We start from the raw sequence: 22708 nt of genomic DNA, 5'->3' as shown, positions 1-22708 counted from the left end.
CAGATTGGCAGCTGCACACCTGGCAGCTACTGTTTAGTAAGATGATGATGGTGGTGGTGATGGTGATAATAATAATAGTAATAATTATTATTATAATTATTATACCCTGCACATCTGGCTGGGTTTTCCCAGCCACTCTGGGCAACTCCCAACAGAATATTAAAAACACAATAAACATCAAATATTAAAAACTTCCCTAAACTTCAGATGTCTTCTAAAAGTCAGATACAGTGGTACCTCAGGTTAAGAACTTAATTCATTCTGGAGGCCTGTTCTTAACCTGAAACTGTTCTTAACCTGAGGTACCACTTTAGCTAATGGGGCTTCCCGCTGCTGCCACGCGATTTCTTTTCTCATCCTGAAGCAAAGTCCTTAACCCAAGGTACTATTTCTGGGTTAGCGGAGTCTGTAACCTGAAGTGGCTGTAACCCGAGGTACCACTGTAGTTGTTTATTTCCTTGACATCAGCTGGGAGGGCGTTACACAGGGCGGGTGCCACTACTGAGAAGGCCCTCTGCCTGGTTCCCTGTGACCTCACTTCCCTCACTGAGGGAACCGCCAGAAGGCCCTCAGAGCTGGACATCATTGTCCGGGCTGAATGATAGGGGTGGAGATGCTCCTTCAGGTATACTGGGCCGAGGCTGACAAAAGGAGAAAAGGAGATCGGATCATGAATTGATGCATGGGGGTCCATCGGCATATATCTAGGGGAGGGTAAAGTCAAGCCCTGAATGGAGCCTGGTTTCTCACAAATATATATTTAAAACAAAACAGGAAGATGAATGCCTGCACATTCCCCCTTGTATTTCAAGTTCTGTGGGAATCGGTGGCTTGTGATTCAGGGGGGCAACATCCCCCTTCCCACCCCCACGGACACCCGTACCCCTGTGTCCTATCTGTTTGGGTCCTTTGTCTTTGCAAAAACTGCCTTTCATTAGCTGCTAATGGTTTTTTCTTTCTCTCTCTCTCCTCTGCAGGGAGTGGTGGAGTTCTCCTTTTGCCTGCTGTTTGCAAAACTAGTCAGTTACACGTTCCTTTACTGGCTTCCCCTCTACATTGTGAATGTGGGTGAGTTGCAAGGAGCTTGTTATGGAGACTCCCAATTTGTGATCTGAGAACCTGCTTCAGGAAGTTTTGCTGGTGGGATTTTCCAACGACTCTGAGTCTCCCTCAGGCTGGCTTAGGTCCATGCCATTCATCACACCCAAAGATGGGCCCGTTTTTAAGAAGAAGACAAACTTTTTTATTTATTTAGAAAGAATTCATTGGGACCTCATTTTATTTTATTCTACTTTACTGATTGAGAAAAAAACCATTTTATGCTCCCGTTTCAGCCCTAACAAGCGCTTCTAAGAAAAGAAAACAGGACAGAATTAAAACAAAAGAATTAAATAACAGAGTTAAAACAAAAGCCTAGAAGAGCAAAGCTAAAGGCTTCGTTCTCAAAGTACTGGCCCTATTTGGCACAATAATGGCTACACTGACTGGAAGTGTCTCTCTAGGGTTTCAGATGTAGGAGATGCCAGGGACTTTTTGCATGCAAAACATATCCTCTTCCATTGAGCTACATCTCCTGCCAACAAGCAGAGAACTGCTTCCAGCCAAGTCAGACCATTGATCTTATCTAACCCAGTTCTGTCGGCTCTGACTGGCAGAAGCTGTGCAGGGTCAAATGCAGAGGGTCTTCTGCAACTGAGATCTCTTTGACTGGAGGTCTTGGTGATGGTGGAATGGAATGTGGATCCCTTTGCATGCAAACCCTGCACCCCCCCCATTTAATTCCAACACATTTTGATCTTCTCTGCTCACCCAGCCATTTCTCCTGCTCTTCTTTTTGCAGCTCATTTCACCGCGAAGAAGGCAGGGGATATGTCCACCCTCTTTGACGTCGGCGGCATAGTTGGTTTGTTGCATCAATTTTCTTTTTTAAAAATTAATTTTAGTAGTGTAATTATATTTGTGTGCATAGATACCAAAACAAAACAAAGCAAGATGAAGTCCGATTATCCAAAGCCAAAGGAAAATGAATATCCAGAACTAATAACAGACAAAGCAAATTTAACAAACTTCGCCAAAGTCAGAAACGGCAACTAAAAATCATTGGGTTTCAAGGCACGGCAAATGGGTTTACATTATCCTGGAGCTCATTACTGCAGTAAATTATCAAAAAGACTCATTTTTGTCTGCAAATTTATTTGGCTGAACTCTGGAAAAGTGCTTTGACGTTCACAGCGTGTTATTCTTTGAAGGAGAACTACCTGAAAATGATTGACAGGTGGTATTTAACTCTGAGTAGGCTTGCTAAGATGTGTAAGACTGAATCAGATAAGTGCTGGAGATGCAAAGAGGTTGAGGGAATGTTCTTTCATATGTGGTGGACTTCTAAAAGGGTAAAAGAGTGTTGGGAAATGATACATAATGAATTGGGGGAAATGTTCAAAAGTACTTTCCCCTACAAACCAGAGTCCTTTCTGTTAGGGATAATTCAGACGGAAGTTCCCAGGTGTCAAAAAAGGTTATTTATGTATGCCACTACTGCAGCACGTGTTGTTAGCTGAAAAATGGAAAACGAGTGAAGTCCCGACCAAAGAAGAGTAGCAACTTAAGCTGATGGAATATGTGCAGCTTGCACACTTAACATATAGAATAAGAGAACAAGAAGAATATACATTTAGAGAAGATTGGAAAACGTTTATTGAATATATGGGAAATAACTCTGTGCAGATGAAAATGCTGGCAGCATCAAGATAATTTCAACAGTGTAAATAAGTTATGATGGATGTAATAATGGAATACTGAATGGTATAGTTTTTGTAAAATATGCAGGGATTTATGATATGTAAAATGAAACATGGGAGGAGAAGAAGGGAAGTCATTGATATTTTAGGATGTAAAAATGAGTACTTTAAATGGTAAAACAGAAAACCTGATATTTATTTGGCTTGTCGAAGGCCTATAAGTGAATTCATGGCTCTCAGACCTGATATTCTCCAATCTTTGCCAACTTCCGAAAGTGAACTGTGACTTTTTTTCCCCTGCAGGAGGCATCCTGGCAGGTCTTATCTCTGACTACACAGGTGGCAGGGGCACGACATGCTGTACGATGCTCATTTTGGCTGTTCCCATGGTGAGTTTCCCTATTGCGCACTTCCAGCTTCAGAGGCAGCAAGGTGATAAACACTTGTTGCGTGTCCAGGCACTTTTAGGCAGTCACTATTTTTGGGTCACATACCCACAGCTTAGGGACGCGGGTGGCGCTGTGGGTTAAACCACAGAGCCTAGGACTTGCCAATCAGAAGGTTGGCGGTTCGAATCCCCGCAACAGGATGAGCTCCCATTGCTCGGTCCCTGCTCCTGCCAACCTAGCAGTTCAAAAGCACGTCAAAGTGCAAGTAGATAAATAGGTACCGCTCTGGCGGGAAGCTAAACAGTGTTTCCGTGCGCTGCTCTGGTTCACCAGAAGCGGCTTAGTCATGCTGGCCACATGACCCGGAAGCTTTATGCTGGCTTCCTCGTCCACTGAAGCGAGATGAGCGCCGCAACCCCAGAGTTGGTCATGACTGGACCTAATGGTCAGGGGTCCCTTTACCTTTACCTTTACCCACAGCTTCAGGTTGTGGAATCATAGGTGACTGGGAGGTCTTCTGCGATAAACCCACTTCCCCAAATGATTGGACCTTTTTTCAAGAGGTGACGGAGAAATGCACTGAAAAGGATGGGATAACACTTATTTTGACACAACATCCTCTAACATCCTGGCAAATGAATGCTCATTAAAGAGCCAACATCATCTAAGTTCCCTGTGAGGAAATTGAGATGAATGTTCAAGAAACAAGTCATCTGGGCATGCCTTTTGCTTATTTTAGTCGCCATTTCTTTACACCACCTTGTGCTGGCTAGGGCTTATGGAAGTTGTAGTCCAAAACATCTGAAGGGCACCAGGTTGGCAAAGGCTGAACTGAAAAGTAGAGAGGGCAAGGCCAGTTCCCAGTGGATCATAGTTTGATAGCCTCTCACCCTTCCTATGCATGACTTGACCATGCCCACATGTAATAATGATAATTTATTATTATTTACACTCCACTCTGGGTGGCTCCCAACAGAATGATAACAATAATAAAGCGACAAAACATTAAACATTAAAAACTTCCCAAAACAGGACTGCCTTCAGTTCTCTTTTAAAAGTAAAATAGTTGTTTATTGCCTTGACATCTGGTGGGAGGGCGTTCCACAGGGCAGGCACCACTACCACGAAGGCCTTCTGCCTGGTTCCCTGTAACTTGGCTTCTCACAATGAGGGAACCACCAGAAGGCCCTCAGAGCTGGACCTCAGTGTCCAGGCTGAACGATGGGGGTGGAGACACTCCTTCAGGTATACTGGACTTAGGCCGTTTTGGGCTTTAAAGGTCAGCACCAACACTTTGAATTGTGCTCAGAAACGTAGGACCGGTGTTATATGGTCTTGGCAGCCACTCCCAGTCACCAGTCTAGCTGCTGCATTCTGGATTGGTTGTAGTTTCCGGGTCACCTTCAAAGGTAGCCCCACATAGAGCGCATTGCAGTACACCCTACATTTAAAGCACCCCTTAAACACTCATGGCTTTTCCAAAAGATTCTGGGAGCTTTTGTTGAGTTCGCTCAGAGCTGTTAGAAGACCCCTATTCCCCTCACAGAGCTGCAACTCCTAGAGTTCCCTGGGACTGCTTGTTGAACCTCTATGGAAATGCTCATTCACTGCCTTGCTTTCTCTTCTAGCTCTTCGCCTACAACCATGTTGGCCAGAATGGACTAGCAACATCAATAGGTAAAGTTGCACTACTTTCTGGAGATTTTCACCACTGGCATACACTGGCTTCCACCAAGAAACCTCTGAGCTAGTTCTCACATTGCCACTGGACCCTGATGGTCCCTTTGTTGCTGTTCTTGATTCAGTTTTGTGCAGGGAAATAAATGTTCTCTGAATATATCACCAGGCTATCTGGAGCTGGCAGTATGGTAGGGATTTGAGTGTCACCTTCTACTTTACAAGTGAAGGTGTTCCAGCTAGCAAATTGGTTCACAGACTTGGAGAATACATTTAATCCCGCTCAAGCACCCATCTGCTGCATGAGGGGGCCTAATCCTGCTAGCCCTGCCCAGTTGCACTTGCTACCCATGCCCACTGCCAACACAAGAACCTGCCTTCTGTGGGAATGTTGAGGGAAGTAGGAGAGGATATATTGATTAGATATTATCCCTCCTCACTCACGCTAGTGAGCTAGTAGCAGAATACATTCCCTTGCACACTGCTAGAAGCAAGTTGGTGGATTCCTTAGAATCGTTTAAATTGAGCAATCCAGTCTGGCTTGTCCGGATTGGATTGTTCCTGGTAAATTTCCCTTTATTTCCCTCTTAAAAATAATAACAACACGACAGTCTTCTTTAAAAGTAATGGTAAAGTTTACTTGCATTCAGTTTACAATAATAATAATAATAATAATAATAATAATAATAATAATAATAATAATAATTTTTATTTATATCCCGCCCTCCCCAGCCGAAGCTGGGCTCAGGGCAGCTAACAACAATCAAAATAGTCCAACATTCTAAAAACATTCATTATAAAATTAATTAAAATCAAATTAAAATCAAATTAATGGCAACCATCAAGCAAAATTCTGTGCAGATTGCCAGAGGAGGGGGTCAGGCTGCGCCCTGACCAAAGGCCTGGTGGAACAGCTCTGTCTTGCAGGCCCTGCGGAAAGATGTCAGGTCCTGCAGGGCCCTAGTCTCTTGAGACAGAGCGTTCCACCAGATTGGAGCCGCAGCCGAGAAAGCCCTGGCTCTAGTTGAGGCAGGCTTCAATCCTGTGGTTACATTTGCAGAGAAAAAAAGTCTTTTAAAAAATATATTTTTATTAACGGCTTCAACATAACAAATTATCAAAGCATATAATCGCTTACATTAATTTCCCCCTTCCCCCCTCCCTTCCATCCTTCTCTCCCCCCCCCCCCCGGTCTTCCCTCAGCTCCTCTCTCTGATTTCTCAGCACATAGTATTCTCTGCATGTTATAAAATTTTACATATCCTTACATTACCTATCAATCATGTTATCAACCAATAAATTTGTGTATGTTTATTCGAGACCTGCCAAGGAGTCCAGTTCATTTTGTCGTCTTTCTAGATCATTTGTAAAAAGCTCCCATTCTTCCTTAAAGTCACAGTTGTCCTTGTCCCACAATTTATATGTCAATTTAGCCAACTCTGCATAGTTCATCAGTTTTTCTTGCCACTTTTCATATGTTGGGATTTCCTCATTCTTCCATCCTTGTGCTATCAAGACTCTTGCCGCTGTTGTGGCATACATAAATAAATTCTTTGTTTTTCTTGGCAGGTCTTGTCCTACAATCCCTAACACATTTGTAGAGAAAAGAAGTCTGAGATAGGCCCCAGATTTTTTACCTTGTGGCTTCCATCCTCTGTAAGGATGGATGGCTAAGAGCCAGCAAAAGATGGTAAAAGAGCAGCAAAAGAGCCAAAGAGCCAAAGAAGAGTCCAAGAAGAAGATGGCTGCATGACTAGCCCTTTTATAGGGTCTGCTAGGGTCATGCCCAGGAATGTGGGTGGCGCTGTGGGTTAAACCACAGAGCCTAGGACTTGCCGATCAGAAGGTCGGGGGTTCAAATCCCCGCGACGGGGTGAGCTCCTGTTGCTTGGTCCCTGCTCCTGCCAACCTACCAGTTCAAAAGCACAAAGTGCAAATAGATAAATAGGTACCACTCTGGCAGGAAGGTAAACAGCATTTCCGTGCACTGCTCTGGTTTGCCAGAAGCGGCTTAGTCATGCTGGCCACATGACCTGGAAGCTGTATGCTGGCTCCATCAGCCAATAAAGCGAGGTGAGCGCTGCAACCCCAGAGTCGGCCACGACTGGACCTAATGGTCAGGGGTCCCGTTACCTTTACCTTAGGGTCATGCCCATCTACCTGGTCACATACAGGGAGGATGCTCCAGACCAGTTGTGACAGGAAGTCCTCCTGGCTGGAGCAACCTTCCCCTGTGTGTCCGCTCTAGGCAACAGGAAATGTTGTAATTGACTGCTTCAGTGATTACACATCCCACACCTTCTACTGAGTCCAAACATTGCCCATCTAGCTCAGTACTGTTTACACACTGGCTGGCAGCAGCTCTCCCCCTGGAGATGCTGGGGATTGAACCTGGGACCTTGTGCCTGTAGAGCAGGTGCTCCCCCAGGGAGCTACAGCCATTGTTTCCAGTGCACTTTTTTCATTGACTTAAAATTGCTTTGGGATTTGTTGTTGTTGTTGTTTAGTCATTTAGTCGTGTCTGACTCTTCGTGACCCCATGGACCAGAGCACGCCAGGCACTTCTGTCTTCCACTGCCTCCCGCAGTTTGGTCAAACTCATGTTCGTAGCTTCAAGAACACTGTCCAACCATCTTGTCCTCTGTCGTCCCCTTCTCCTTGTGCCCTCCATCTTTCCCAACATCAGGGTCTTTACCAGGGAGTCTGCTCTTCTCATGAGGTGGCCAAAGTATTGGAGCCTCAGCTTCATGATGTGTCCTTCGAGTGAGCACTCAGGGCTGTTTTCCTTAAGAATGGATATGTTTGATCTTCTTGCAGTCCATGGGACTCTCAAGAGTCTCCTCCAGCACCATAATTCAAAAGCATCCATTCTTCAGTGATCAGCCTTCTTTATGGTCCAGCTTTCACTTCCATACATCACTACTGGGAAAACCATAGATTTTACTATACGGACCTTTGTTGGCAAGGTGATATCTTTGGGATAGTTTGTAGCAAAGTGATTTGTAAATGGAAACAAATAAATTGAGGCGGCAAGGTTACGTGGCTGATGTTTGTTTTTTCTTTCTCTCTGCAGTGATGTTAATTATCTGCGGCGCCCTCGTCAACGGGCCGTACGCTCTCATCACAACTGCGGTGTCAGCCGACTTGGTAAGAATTGTCCCCAGAAGTTCTTCTTATTCACTGTTAAACAAAAATGTTCACTCCAGAGCATAGCTGTCAACTTATAGATTTGAAAATAAGGGACCAGCAGCCGTGAAAATAAGGGACCAGCAGCCAAAATAAGGGATTTTAGTCAACCAGCTGAAATTTGAAGTTAAAAGGTACCAGATAATTTTGGATAGCAGTGCCGGTTTTTAGCCCTTTGTTTCCAGAGGTTGCTGCTCAAGACACCAACCGATGAAACACTGCAATTAAATAACTACAAGCAGCAACCACTTTTCGCGCAAAACGAAGGGAGAGGAGCTGCTTCCTTTGAAACCCGGGAAATTTAAGGGACATCCATCAATAAGGGACAGCAGTGGGACATGGCGCTGGGATAAGGGACTGTCCCTCCAATTAAGGAACGCTTGACAGCTATGCTCCAGAGGCCTTTTGAGCTAACAACCCGGGTTGGCTCCCAGACAATTCAGCGGCCCCACATTTGGACACTAGTCAGGATCCGTGCTTAAACTGAGAAGCCTCTAATTTCCTGTTTCATCCAAACTGGGAAACTATGGTTACCAGCTTCTGAATCAGCCAGGATATTAAATTATAGCTGACGAATACCTTGCTGAGCTATAACCCAGATCCGATTGTCTGAAGCAGTTGATTTTCTTCTCTGAGGCTCGTCCCTTGCAACCATTTCTTATTCATCAATTAAGGGCATTCATATGACTTGAGCCTTTCTGGCCTTGAACTCATTCCTAGAACAGGATTCAACACGCAGAAGCACAGCACAGCAGTTTTTTGGGGGGGGCAATAGAATAGGAAATTCTTTCCACGGAGTGTAAACATGACACCTTGGCTGAGAGAGCCTCCGGAGGAGGAGGAGGAGAGCTCTTACCTTCCAGCACACAGCCTTCAAAACTTGGAAGAGATCTGAATTAATCTGGCACAGATCAGTTACACATTCTCCAGGTACTCTGGAAATTTTTTTTTTAATTATTGGCTGTAAAATTGTCCCTTCGGCAAATCCCTCCTCTCATGGCAGCTGTTAGTGTACAATAAAGAAGAAAAAAGATGTAGCCAGGATGGTTTTAGAACAAAGTGGAAAATAATACAGGCTCAGAGCACTGAGTGTTGGCTTGTCTAGGGGAAGCGTTTTCAATGCAATCCCCCGCCCCCCAAAAAGTTCATTGCAATTATATATATTCAACATGTTTCCTTCAATGCGTACAATCTTAAAATGATTTGAATTGGTTTTAAAAATACTTTTAAAAGCCTTACAATTTAACAAAATTAACTCATTTTGGAATAATCAATTGAAACGTAGATCTCTGGCTTGGCTCACACACATCTTGCTAAAGCAAACCATGACTTAGCACAAGTGTGCACTAAGTTTAGGGAGGTTTTTAATGTTTGGTTGCATCATCATCATCACCATTATTATTATTATTATTTATTATTCTATAGGGAACTGCCCAGAGTGGCTGGGGAAACCCAGCCAGATGGGCGGGGTATGAATTATTCTTCTTATTATTATTCTCCAGTCATTTTGCTGCTCTGCTGAACTGAGCTATGGTTTGGCTTACCACATCATCTAAACCTCCTAAGAGCTAACTAAAATCCACTTCCCTGAATTTTCCGCCCACTAACTGGTTCCAGTCCTGCCCTCCAGAGCAACAGGAACCTTGCAATGTTCATGTGTGATGGTTTCCTTTAACCTTGTAATCTTTCTTTGTTTTTCCCCCTTTTCCACCCCAGGGCACTCACGAATGTCTCCAAGGAAACGCCAAGGCCCTTGCCACCGTTACCGCCATCATTGATGGAACGGGTTCTGTCGGTCAGTAGCTAAGAAGCTTAGGCCAAGTGTGGAAGCTTTGGCCCTCCAGGTGTTTGTTGAACTACAACTCCCATCAGCCCCAGGCAGCATGGCCAATGGCCAGGGATGATGGGAGCTGCAGTCCAGCAACACCTGGAGGGCCATAGTTTCTCCACACCTGGCCTAGGAGTTAATTTGAGCCTCATCCAGTGTTTTGTTGTAGGATGCCTCAGAGGGGCAGAGGTTTTTCCTCTTCCCCAAAGGATACCATTATCGAGGGAGATGTGGTGATAATTGGCTGCTTACTAGTCTATCTTTTCCCAGTTGTTGCTGTCCTACATCATGCCTTGGGCGGAGTTATACTGATTGCTTCCTTAGGTCACCCACTGTGATACTGTAATGCCAAAAGACTTTTTGTGGCTCCCCAAATCTGCGATTTTTAAAGTAGTATCATCATCATCATCAAAATACCTTTTTAAGCTGACTGCTCCCATAGTTATCCCACTGTGATTCTGCAATGCCAAAGGGTTTGGGTTACCCCCTCAAACAACCCCCCCACCCCAAATAAACTTTTTCTTTTTTAAAAGATGCCCATACCAACTTTGACACTGCAGCCTCCTCCACTTTGACATGTGCCCCCACCCCGAGAGTTGGAGAAGGGTAGCCCCCCGCTCTTGTAGACCCCCCCGGGCTGAATGGCCCAATGGCTGGTTCAGTAGAAGTCCATTTCCTGTGTTCCTGTATGTCTGAAACAAATCCATACGGCTCTCTAACATCCCTGGTCAAACCCATGGTTCCCTACCTCTGTGGGAAATCAACCTGTAAATCAGGGGTCAGCAAATGTTTTCAGCAGGGGGCCGGTCCACTGTCCCTCAGACCTTGTGTGGGGCCAGACTATATTTTGGAAGGGGGGGGGGAATGAACGGAATTCCTATGCCCCACAAATAACCCAGAGATGCCTTTTAAATAAAAGGACACATTCTACTTATGTAAAAACACCCTGATTCCCGGACCATCTGCAGGCCGGATTTAGAAGGCAGTTGGGTCAGATCCAGCCCCCGGGCCTTAGTTTGCCTACCCATGCTGTAAATTAGCTTTTCTCAATCTGTGGGTCCCCAGATGTTGTTGAACTACAACTCCCATCACCCCTAGCTAGCAAAGCCAGAGCTCAGGGATGATGGGAGTTGTAGTCCGACAACATCTGGGGACCCACAGGTTGAGAACCACTGCTGTAAATGGTCAGTCTGTCAACAGCAGTCAGCCACGTTAGCTACAAACAGAACCCCCACATTCAGAGATCACCAAATGCTTTTGCCATCGTGCGCTTCTTGTGAGCTCAGGGTATATGGCTGCCCCTCTGTTAGATGCATAGTCCTGCCTAGAAGAACCTTTGCTGTGATCCAGCACAGCAGGTCTTTTGTTCTTAACTGTGAATACATGCTGGTAATCTCTAACTTCCTGAGTCTTCTTCCACCAGCACCATGTAGGATTTGCTACACAGATTTTCTGTGCCATCTGTGCTAGAAGGAACCTGCCTTATTGCCATGAGCTGGGCTTCACTCTTGGCTGCTTGCTGATCCTTTGCATCATTCTTTTTTCATTTTGCAGGTGCTGCCCTTGGACCCCTGCTGGCAGGTTTGATCTCTCGCACCGGCTGGGACAATGTCTTCTACATGTTGATGGCTGCCGATCTCCTGGCTTGCCTAGTGAGTTTCCTTTTGCAGAGCATTCCACATCAATTCCTTTTTTAACCCAACCATTGTGTGAGAGGTCCATGTCGCCTTATTGCCCCAGTCTGCACAGACTTTTGATATGGTGAACTAAGGGATCAGGAACTGGTGGCCCTCCAGATGATGATTCACTATGGGTTATATCTAGCGCCAATCCTACTCAAGAGTTGTCCTGTGCCACAACTAACTTAGGTCCATTAATTTCAAGGGGTCTCACCTGAGTAGGACTTTTTGGGGACCTGTAACTCCCCCTGATGGTTGGCCATTCAAGCTGGTGTTGATGAGAATGGAGATGAACAAAGTCCAGAGGTCTCCATCCCTGCTGTTAGCTAAGGGGTGAATCCTACCAAATTAAACCTCAGTTGGGTAAACCCTTGAGAACAGCTGATATTGCTACACCAATCCTGACCTAAGTTGGGAACTACCTGCAGCTCAGTGGTAGAGCAGACGATTTGCTTGCAGGAGGTCCCATGTTGCATTCCCCATCACCTCCAGTCAAGAGGATCTCAGGACAGCGACCTGAGAAAGAACCACAAATGAGATTCTGGAAAGCTGCTGTCTGTCAAGAGTTGACAGTACTGGTCTAGATAGACCAATGGAGAAATAGCAGCTCTATATGAAAATCATCTTTCCTTTCCAACTGCATTTGTCTGTGTGTAATTTTGAAGAAGGATCGTAGCTCAGTGGTAGATCTTTTCAGAAGGTACCAGGCTCAATCCTTGTCATCTCCAGTTGGGGCTTGGAAAGACACCCAACTGAAACTCTGTAGAGCTGCTGCCAGTCTGTGTAGACCAAGTATCCCCAAACTCAGTCCTCCAGATGCTTTGGGACTACAACTCCCATCATCCCTAGCTAACAGGACCAGTGGTCAGGGATGATGGGAATTGTAGTCCCAAAACATCTGACTCATTATAAGACAATGGGTATGGACAGCAACTGTGGCTTGGTGGGGCAAGTGGGAGCAGTCCCCTCATGCAGCAGATGAAAGCTTGAGTGGGATTGACCAGTGGGTCTGAATAGGTATAAGGCAGCTCCTGGTGTCTTTAGCACAGAGACATCATTGCAGCGCCATGGACAAACGCTGGGTGGGCTGTCTGCATGCACCAAACTGCCGCTGCCATCATTAACTCTGAGTATATCTTCCCCTTCCAGTTCCTTTCACGTGTGGTGTTCAAAGAAATACGAGGGTGGTGCGGCTCCTGCGGAAGAAAACGAGGGTAGGTGTTTGCAGAGGCTGAATATTTTGGAATGTATGACTCCAGGGACCTGTAGTTCACTGGTGCTTTAAAAATTTCCACCCCCCGATTCCCTTGAATTTTAAGTTTTACCAGCCTGCCAGTGAAGCCCTGTTGAATTCCCCTGCCAATACATGCTGCCATCTTGGGCCAGTTGAGTGTGCACAAAGCAAAACAAGATGGCGGCGTTCTGTTCTGAAATGTGCTACTGAGACCTGCTCCGCTGAAATTGCATGACGTGCTCTCAGATTTACCTGTAGTGTAGCATGCTATGGAGCATGCTTGGAAAATCCAGGATAGCGATGCTCCATTCTTGGTGGGGCTTTTATCAGACATGTTTGACAGGGTGTTTTTGACATGCGCCAGCAGCTCATGGGGCAGTCATGCACAGACTGAAATTCTCCTTCTCAAAAGAGCACTTAACCATCTTACACATGTTTTACTTCAGGAATGGCTAACCCCTAGTTTGTGGCCCTGATCTAGCCTCACACACAGAAAAAATTCTGGTGGCGGCAAAAAGAAAATAAATTTAAGGTAGACACAGAGCTGCGATTGTGGATCCAGCACTGTAACAGATCTGTAACAGCACTGCAGATCAGCCTGTTATCAGATTCATTACTTCCCATCTTCAGTTGATCTGTATGAATCCGGTACATGGAAAAGTCCTGCTATGCTCAATGGGGTTTATTCCCAGGTAAGCATGCAAAGGATTATAGCTTGAAACACACTGATTTCTCAGAAATTTTCCCAATTAGCCACCCCCAACAAATGTTCCACAACCCAAGTGCTTTTGGTACTAAACATTGGAATTAAACAGTAGAGTTTCTGCTAGGGAAGACCACATGTGAAGCCCTGAGGATGCATGCAGGAGCCAGGTATCCTGCGGACTGCAGATGTTCTGACCATGCTCAGGCCATGGTATCTCCACTTAAAAAGCCAAAAAACGAAAAAGGTTTTGGTTTTTATGGAAGCCGCCCAGAGTGGCTGGGGAGGCCCAGCCAGATGGGCGGGGTATAAATAATAAATTATTATTATTATTATTATTATTTGCCTGCACACACAAACAACCCAATTGCTCTTCCCTTTGCAAGAGCAAACAAAAGAGAGAGCCACCCATTTCACTGTAGTTTTCTGGATCGTCCAAACCAAGCTGTGGTTAGCTGCTTTGGCGGGGGGGTCGGACCCAGGACAGCGGTGTCCAACCTTTCTTCAAAGAGGGCCAGATTTTATTAAGTGAAGGGCCGTGAGGGCCGACTGAAGGGCCTACCAAAGTTGTTATCCTTTTTTTAGGATTGAAGTTGTTGAGGTTTTTTTAGGATTTTACCCAAGGAAATAAACTGCCGGATTAGGCCCCCGAAACGGATTTTGGACATGCCTTCCGCAGGATGTTAAACCATGATTTGAGGTTAGCTTAATATCCTGGCTTGTTTGGCAGGGGTTTGCCATAGTTCCCCAGTTCAGATGAGATGGGAAACTTTAGGTAATGAAAGACTTTGTGGTTAGTTTCCTGCTATCACTTTGCCTGGCCGAAAGGCTGGTTTAATATCTTGACTTATCGTGCCAAGATACAAGCATCAAACTCCACTATGAAAGTCATACCTAAACTCATCAACTTCCGGTCATACCTAAAGGGACACTTATGAACCAGGGTCCCAAAGAACCAGGAGCGGTGCTGCCACACACTTGGCCTCCCTGCAGTGATGTTGCTGGAGCAGGAAGGAAAGTTGGCACTGTTTGGGCAAATGAGCAGAGCCCATCCAGCACTTCCACTGATGCCCCTTTCCTTCCTGGGAAGCACCAGCGATGTCACTGCCCGGAGACCTCAGTGCATGGCGTTGCCCCTTCTCACTGACTTCTCCTGCAAAGAGTCGAGTGGAGCTCTGGTCATGATAGAACGAACCCCAATTTCTCTACCACCACCACTCCTAACATGCCCACCAATCCTTAACCAATACTAACAGCAACCTTCTCCCCCATGTGCCTTCCTAGCTCTTGTGTGGCATTAACAGAACCAGTAGTGTTGGATATGAAATAGTTTGCTGTGTGAGTATGCCCATTGGTTCTCTCTTCCCATCTAGTGGAACAGGGTGCGTGTGCAAATTTCAGGGTATGATTTTTCTCTTGATTTCCCTCTTTCCCCCACGGGGCATCTGTGAGGCAAAAACGCAGTAGCAAAACACAGTTTCTGTGACCTATCTTTGAGATTTAAGTTCGCCTAAATAGAGCAAAGGTGTGATGCGTCTAGGACTGCAAATTCACCTGCATTGTCCTAGCTTTCTGGATCAGAAACCCAGTTATAACTTGGGTTGAACACAATAATCTCAACTGGATCAAGCGGGATTCGAACACGTAGATCAGGGTGGGAAACGAAGAAGATGAACAAGTTGCATGACCCAACGAGGCTGTGTAGAGATCCTGGCCCGATCAAAGAAAGTACTTTTTCGCACAGCTCATAGTTAAACTGGAAAGTTCACTACCACAATGATAGTGGCCATCAACATGGATGGCTTTAAAGGGAGATTAGATGAATTCATGGATCTGAACGCTGTTCTAGTTGTGGTGGCCATAGGCTGCCTTCATCATTGGAGACTGCATGCATCTGAATACAGTCAAACCTCGGATCCTGAACGCCTCTGTTTTGGAATGTTTCAGCTCCCAAATGCCGAAAACCCAGAAGTAAATGATCCCTTTTTCGAATGTTTTTCGGAAGCTGAATGTCCAGGAAGGACAGGAAGTTCCTGCAACCAATTGGAAGCTGCGCCTCAGTTGTCAAACATTTTGGAAGCTGAATGGGCTTCCAGAACGGATGATGTTCAACAACCGAGGTTTGACTGTACCAGTTGCTGTGGAACCTAACAGTAGCAGAATGCCACCACCCTCATGCCCTGCTTGTAGGTTTCCCAGAAATATCTAGTTGGAAGCAGGATGCTAAGCTAGATAGAATTTTGCTATGATCCAGCATGGATCATCTTAGTTTGCTTATGGCCTAGAAAGGGACAGTGTTCTAACAGAGTCCCAAACAGAGCTGAAATAACATGGAGATATCAGCCATGATGGCTATGCTTTGCCTTCATGGTCAGAGGCAGTGTGCTTCTGAAGACCATTTTCTGGAAAACTTCCAGATGGGAGAGTGTTGTTGCACTCAGGTCCTGCTTATAGGTTTCCCATAGGCATCTGGTCAGCCACTATGAGATGATCCAGTTCTTATGTTTATATTGTTGGTGACATGAGCATTTCCCTCCAATAATTTGGCCATTTCCATATGTGCTATTTTTAAAACGAATATTCAAATTTAAGACTGCAAAGCCCTAGCCAATATCAAACTGAAATGTTTGGCCCCTGTTTCTGCAAGCCATTGTCGTGCCGTGGGACCCACAGATGCCCCCTCTTGACTTCTTGACTAATGCCCCTGAATCCTATAATCAAAATGAATTTCAAGTTGGGAAAAAATTAAAATCATATCTTGGCTATCATGTCCAGGAAATCATCGGCACAGCCATGTAATTGCCTTGGTCTTCACAGTTTGTCAATACTCCCATAACCTGTTGTACCTTGTTAACAAATCACCGAGAGTTTTGATTTGCGGGTGTGCGTGATTGAGAAAGAAGAATGGCCGTATTTTAAAGCAGTGGTTCTCAAAGATGAGCTCCCCAAAATGAGGCACAGACAGCTGTCATGGGAGACATAGGCCACCTTCACAGCATACATTTAAAACACTGTGGAAACCACTTTAAATGAATTATGTGAGCTGTAGTTTGTCAAGGGTGTTGAGTGGGGTTAGGAGACACAATTCAAAGTGTTGGTGTTGACCTTTAAAGCCCTATAAGGCCTTGGCCCAGTATACCTGAAGGAGCATCTCCACCCCCATTGTTCAATCCAGACACTGAGGTCCAGCTCCGAGGGCCTTCTGGCAGTTCCCTCACTGCGAGAAGTGAGGTTACAGGGAATCAGGCAGAGGGCCTTCTTGGTAGTGGCGCCCGCCCTGTGGAACGCCCTCCTCTCAGATTCAAGGAAATAAAGAACTATCTGACTTTTAGAAGACATCTGAAGGCAGCCCTGTTTAGGGAAGTTTTCAATGTTTGATGATTTTTTGTATTTTAATATTTTGCTGGAAGCCTCCCAGAGTGGCTGGGGAAACCCAGCCAGATGGGCAGGGGTATAAATAATAAATTATTAGTAGTATTAGTATTAGTATTATTCTCCTCATGGAACCACAATTCCCAAAGTTCCTTGTGAAGAGGGATGGGTTATTAAAGAGCTCTGGGAATTATCGTTCTGTTGGGGAAGAAGGATCTCCCAACAGCCCCCTTAAGAAGCCACAGTTCCCAGGGTTCTCTGGAGAAAGCCAGCTCTGTTAAAAAGTGGCATGATACTGCTTTAAATATATGGTGTGAACGTGGCCATAAGTATCCTGAGCCACGTCTCTTCGTTTTGGTAAGTTTACTCTGAGTAGGACTAACATTGGACTCCCCCTCTAGGGAGCGACCGGCCTGATGCCAAAACATTTCCAAACAATTCCTACCCTTCAGTTGCAACATTTGAAGGGGACTTGTGTTTGAATGTTAAATCCAAACCAGGATAAAATATAAAAAATAGTTTTTGAAACAAACAAAAAGCATACCTTATGAGCAAAAGAAAACAAAAGGAGCACAATTAGGCAACCATTAAAAAGAAAGCAATTCCCATATTACAGGTTTAAGCCAGTGCCTGAAGGTACAGTGGTACCTCGGGTTACAAACACTTTGGGTTACAGACTCCGCTAACCCAGAAGTAGCACCTCGGGTTAAGAACTTTACCTCAGGATGAGAACAGAAATTGTGCGCCGGTGGCGCAGCAGCAGCAGGAGGAACCATTAGCTAAAGTGGTACCTCAGGTAAAGAATGGTTTCTGGTTAAGAACGGACCTCTGGAATGAATTAAGTTCGTAACCAGAGGTACCATTGTAAGCACCAGGTGAAAGCATCTGGGGAGAGTGCTCCGTAAATGGGGTGCCACCACAGCAAAGGCCCACTTTCTGGCTTAAAGGTATTCCATAATCAGGAGCCACTACAACAAAGGCCCTATTTCTGGTGGCCATGCGACTAACAGAGGCAGGGGCACCCAGATCACCCATCACCAGGGGAGATGCTAAATGTCCCTTGGAACATCTAGCTAGGCCCTGATGACCACTGTTTTAAAGTATCAAGCCATGTTGCGTAATGAAACCTGCTCTTCCTCTCCCACCTACTCTGCCAAGAACCCAGGTACCACTATATATTGATTGTGTCCACAGGTCAGACATCACTCTTGAGTAGGCATGTTCTGGGGCCATAAGTCATGGTAAGTCTACGTCTCAAGCCCCTGGTGTTACTTAGTAGGTCATCTCCTGCTTTCTGCTGTTGTTGGGACCTCATGGTCAAAGGTTTCATCACTCCTTCCTTGGCCTTCTTCCACCTCTGTTGGAATAAGCGAGGCTGTTGTACTCTGGTGGTGGATCTGGTGTCCATGGGAACTTAGAAGGAGCCAAGAGAGCCCTAAGCAATCTATTGAGTTTCCAGGTGCTTTCACACTTCTTTCTTGTGAGTCTGCATTTCTGTGGTCACCTCTGAAGATCCTCTGTTCCCAACTTCTTGACTGATTTTTCTCCTGCTTCCTCTTGAATTCTAAACCTGAAACAAAGGAATGGGCTTAGAGCAAGGGGTGCATTTGGGGACGTCAGGAATGGGCAGCCTGGTGAGGCAACACTCCTTCTTTGACCTCCAGTCGGTTGCAGGACTGGTTTTTTGGGGGGGATCAAGGCAGCAGCAAAGTCGTTGCAGTGCAAATGCACCACTGAAGATTATCTGCTGATGCATTTGCACCTAGCTGCCATTCTCGCCCCTCCAGCAGCAGTACGACTGTGAGCAGCCATTGGCCACTGGGTGACATCCAGCTTTGGTCAGGAAGAACAGCAATAGGTTCATATTGCAAGATGAACTTGGTGGATGGGCATTTGAATCCAGTTTTCATCCAAAGGGTGCTTCCAGAATGCAAATTGCAAATTCAGATCTCGCACACAGGACACTGGCAACAGGTGTTTCTTATTTTTTTTATTCAAAAAAACTAAGCATGGAAAATGCTAAATACATTAAATACAGTCTGGTTAAATACAGACTGGTATATGGCATCAAATGGCATAAGTGCACAATAGATGCCTGTCCAGAAGCACCTTAAGGGTAACTTTCTGTCTAGGTCAGTGGTCCCCAATTAGGGGTCTGGAAACCCCTGGGGGATCCATGGAACGCACCCAGGGGGGTCTGCAGTCCCATCCCTTGCCTCCCCCCAACTAAATTTTTTTTGTAGGCTAATATCACAAATTTTATGGTCTGTTTTTAGTATACCTAAAGTCCTTTGCTTATTAGGGGCTACCCCACATTTTGTTCGAAAAAAGTACTTTGTAGTAGTAAATGCTGCAGACTAATCAAAATTGTCAAAAGTAGGGAGTCCGTGGTTTGGCTTTTGAAAAACAGGGGGTCCTCAGTAATTAGCTAATTGGGAACCACTGGTCTAGGTCATCATAGTATTATTATTATCACTACTACTAGTGTTATTATGAGCTGCAACAAAATGTTGCAGTGTGAGGAACACCTGTTCCTCTGCCAGCCATGCCCTTTCCCATTTCACCAGTAGACTCCAGATTTGTATTACACATACACACACACCAGGTATTTAGCATCCTGTACCCAATGAGGATACTCAATTCCTATTGGGCCATTTTTCGGTGCCCCACACTACCACCTGCTTCAAGTGGGGTTGGTTACATTTTTTTTTTACTACTTGAAATGCTGCAGTCCCCCCCCCCAAGTCTTCCAATACTTCCTTTTTTATGCATTCTGTGACATTTGGGCTATGTAAGGATCACAAGTTGCAGAAGCTTGATGTATGTGATCTATAACGATAATTTTATAAATTATTTATCAAAAAAGCATTTCTAACCCACCCAAAGGCACCAGGGTGAAAATATATGCAACCTACAACCAAAACAAAACAATAAGATTAAAACAAAATACAGTGGTACCTTGGAAGTCCGTTTGACTTCCAAAGCATTCGGAAACCAAGGCACAGCTTCCGATTGGCTGCAGGAAACTCCTTCAGCCAATCGGAAGCCACGTCAGACATTTGGGTTTCAAAGAACGTTCGCAAACCGGAACACTCACTTCCGGGTTTGCGGCATTTGGGAGCCAAAACGTTCGATTCGCAAGGCGTTCGGGATCCAAGGTACAACTGTGAAGCAAAAACCGCAGACTCCAATTGCCAAATAAATCTAGCAGCTGTAAAAGAAATCCAAATGTCCAATATATCTCACCCAAGGACTGGGCCCAAGCCACAGAGGATGCAACAGGAACTGCTGTAGCTTGGAAGCCTTCTGAAAAATCTGTCTCTATTGCTCTCCCTTTGAATCTGCCTGCCCTTGAAAAGGCATTCCCGCCCCCCGCCACCTGCATTGGGGTGTCCACCAGGATGACATTTCTAATGCCTCTCTTTGCCCTTGCAGCTTTAAAGAATTTTGACGGAGACCCACGTGACCGGAGGAAACCATCGAGGCAACAGGGGGAGCCTTGCCGGAGGCGGTTGGTATTGTTGCCCGCTCTCCTTGTTCACAGCGGGAGGAATAAATGAAGCTGAAACGGGATGTGCTCCAGAAACAAAAGAGAACTCTCTTGCCGAACGCCAGTCAAGCTGATCACCAAGCTTCACACTTTTTTAAAAAAAAAGAAAAGAAAATAAGAATAATAACTGACGGAAGGGAACAGGGGAACATGATGCCGTGGAACCAAAGGAGAAAAAGAAAAGCTGGCATAGTTGAGATCCGTGCCATATCCAAAGCATCTCTTTTGTATCGATTGCCCTTTTGTTACTGCGATTTTTTGTTATTAAAAATGGCACGGGACCCGCCGGTGGTCTTTTTCTGTCTCCTGGAGCGAAGGGAACATAAGAAGGACCTGCTGGGTCCGGCCAAGGGCCGATCTAGTCCATCGTCCTGTTCTCCCAGTGGCCAACCAGAGGCCTCTGAGAAGCCTGAAATCAGGACTTGGACTCAAGAGCTCTCTTCCAACAGTGGAGATGTGGCTAGTAGGTCTCTGGTAGCTTCACTCTCCTTGAATTTGTCTGATCCTCTTTTAAAGCCGTCTCGCTTGGTGGCCGTCACTGCCTCTTACAGAAAGTTTTGGTCCTGGGTCTTCCAGTGTTCAGCTTCATTGGACGTTCTAGTATTACAAGAGAAGCAGAAAACCTTTTCTGTCTGCTTCCTCTACATCTTAACACACCTCTTACCATGTCAACTAGGTAAAGGTAAAGGGACCCCTGACCATTAGGTACAGTCGTGGACGACTCTGGGGTTGCGGCGCTCATCTTGCTTTATTGGCCAAGGGAGCCGACATACAGCTTCCGGGTCATGTGGTCAGCATGACTAAGCCGCTTCTGGCGAACCAGAGCAGTGCATGGGAACGCCGTTTACCTTCCCGCCAGAGCGGTACCTGTTTATCTACTTGCACTTTGGCATCCTTTGAACTGCTAGGTTGGCAGGAGCAGGGACTGAGCAACAGGAGCTCACCCTCTCGTGGGGATTCGAACCGCCGACCTTCTGATCGGCAAGTCCTAGGCTCTGTGGTTTAACCCACAGCGCCACCAGCATCCCAACCATGTCGACTAGGAAGCCCCATATCTTGTAACCTTTCCCCATATGGGAGTTGTTGTATCACCCTGTTTGTGGCCCAGTGGGAGCAGCTATTACCCTTCTAACTGTTGTCATTGGGAGTGAGAGCACACCTTACATGTAGTTCTGTAACTCTTCAAAGTGGCTACAAAGCAACCCCCAAGGGCAGTCTTCTGGGTGCTGCACAATGCTCCTACTAGAAAGCAACTGCAATCCTATGCACGCTTACCAGGCAGAAAGTGCTACTGAAAACTCTGGGTTCTGAGTTAACATCTATGCCAATTATCAGCCTTTTCAGATTCAGGACCCACTTTTAACCCACCAAGCATTTGGAGCCCTATTTCTTAATCTTACATTTGCAGACTGGTCGTGCTCCTGTTGCAACCCACCTTAGATCAGGCCATAACCCACTAGCAGGTCCCGACATACCAGCCAAAAAGCAGCGATCTGTACAACTGCAATCTCGTACGGCTGTGATCTTGTGCATGTTGACTTGGAAATGAGTTGAGCACAGTGTGATTGACACCCCAGTGAGTGTATATATTATACAGTCATACCTCGGGTTACAGATGCTTCAGGTTGCGTTTTTTAGGGTTATGGACGTGCCGAAACCTGGAAGTACCGGAATGGGTTACTTCCGGGTTTCGGTGCTCACACATGCACAGAAACACTAAATCGTGCTTTGCGCATGCTTAGAAGCGCCGAATTGCAACCCACACATGTGCAGATGCGGCATTGCGGGTTGCAACCGTGCCTCCCACACGGATCACGTTCGCAACCCAAGTGTCCACTGTATTCTAAGGCTTCAGATTATATTTTAAAGCAGGGGCAAGGAAACTTTTTCAGCATTCCCTTCTAGGCAACCACCGGGGGGAGGGGTTCCACATGCTAGTGTGGATGGAGCCAGAGACAAAAGTGGGTGGGGCAGCAAATGTAAATCTTACCTTTAGAAAGTAAGTTAGTTCACGCACACAAAAACACATATTCAGACCAAACAAGTGGCATTGTCGGAGTTTGAAGACAAAGTCCAGCCAGGCTAGATGCGAGGCAGGGTGCAAAGCAGAGCAGACAGGGAGCATGGCCAGAGAGATGTGGAAGGTCACATTTGGCCCCTGGGCCAGAGATCTACCACCACAAGTGATGATTGGTCCAACTTGTGGTAAGGCAGCTTCCTGTTGGAGGAGAGGGTTTATCCGTTAAGTGCTAGTTTAGGCATCAACACATCTTAGACCTTTTGCATCAGTCGAAGGAAACTTCCTGTGACCTGGCGAATTAGCCTTGTGTGGCTGGGCTCCAGCTGGAAGGT

The 22708-nt window shown here is 45.8% G+C and overlaps 1 protein-coding gene and 1 long non-coding RNA gene across 6 annotated transcripts in view; both read left to right on the top strand.

Annotated features, from left to right (window-relative positions):
- The window catches only part of SLC37A2 (solute carrier family 37 member 2), a 58891-nt gene extending 38254 nt beyond the window's left edge, over positions 1-20637 (top strand). The window contains exons 10-20 of one of the 5 annotated variants that reach the window (XR_014163353.1): positions 978-1068; positions 1841-1903; positions 3042-3127; positions 4756-4804; positions 7878-7951; positions 9707-9785; positions 11373-11470; positions 12647-12711; positions 14719-14772; positions 18001-18047; positions 20242-20637. Coding sequence is in view for 4 of the 5 variants with exons in the window: in XM_081890994.1 (XP_081747120.1) it covers positions 978-1068; positions 1841-1903; positions 3042-3127; positions 4756-4804; positions 7878-7951; positions 9707-9785; positions 11373-11470; positions 12647-12711; positions 14719-14764 (651 nt within the window). In the remaining variant the exon portion in view is untranslated. Of the gene's footprint in view, positions 1-977; positions 1069-1840; positions 1904-3041; positions 3128-4755; positions 4805-7877; positions 8000-8377; positions 8933-9706; positions 9786-11372; positions 11471-12646; positions 12712-14718; positions 14773-18000; positions 18048-20241 lie in introns of those variants that run through there. The other 4 variants (XM_081890995.1, XM_081890994.1, XM_081890996.1 and 1 more) reach the window with 4 other exon arrangements.
- A 230-nt stretch (positions 20638-20867) lies between these two features.
- LOC309358305 lies at positions 20868-21968 on the top strand. Its single transcript, XR_014163434.1, has 2 exons — positions 20868-21032; positions 21400-21968. It is a non-coding gene; the product is annotated as an uncharacterized lncRNA (long non-coding RNA).
- Positions 21969-22708: the final 740 nt, after the last annotated feature.

Source organism: Podarcis melisellensis (assembly GCF_964234715.1).
Source record: "Podarcis melisellensis genome assembly, chromosome: 15".
In the NCBI taxonomy this organism is placed as follows: Eukaryota; Metazoa; Chordata; class Lepidosauria; order Squamata; family Lacertidae; genus Podarcis; species Podarcis melisellensis.
This window is presented reverse-complemented; position numbering and strand designations above follow the sequence as displayed.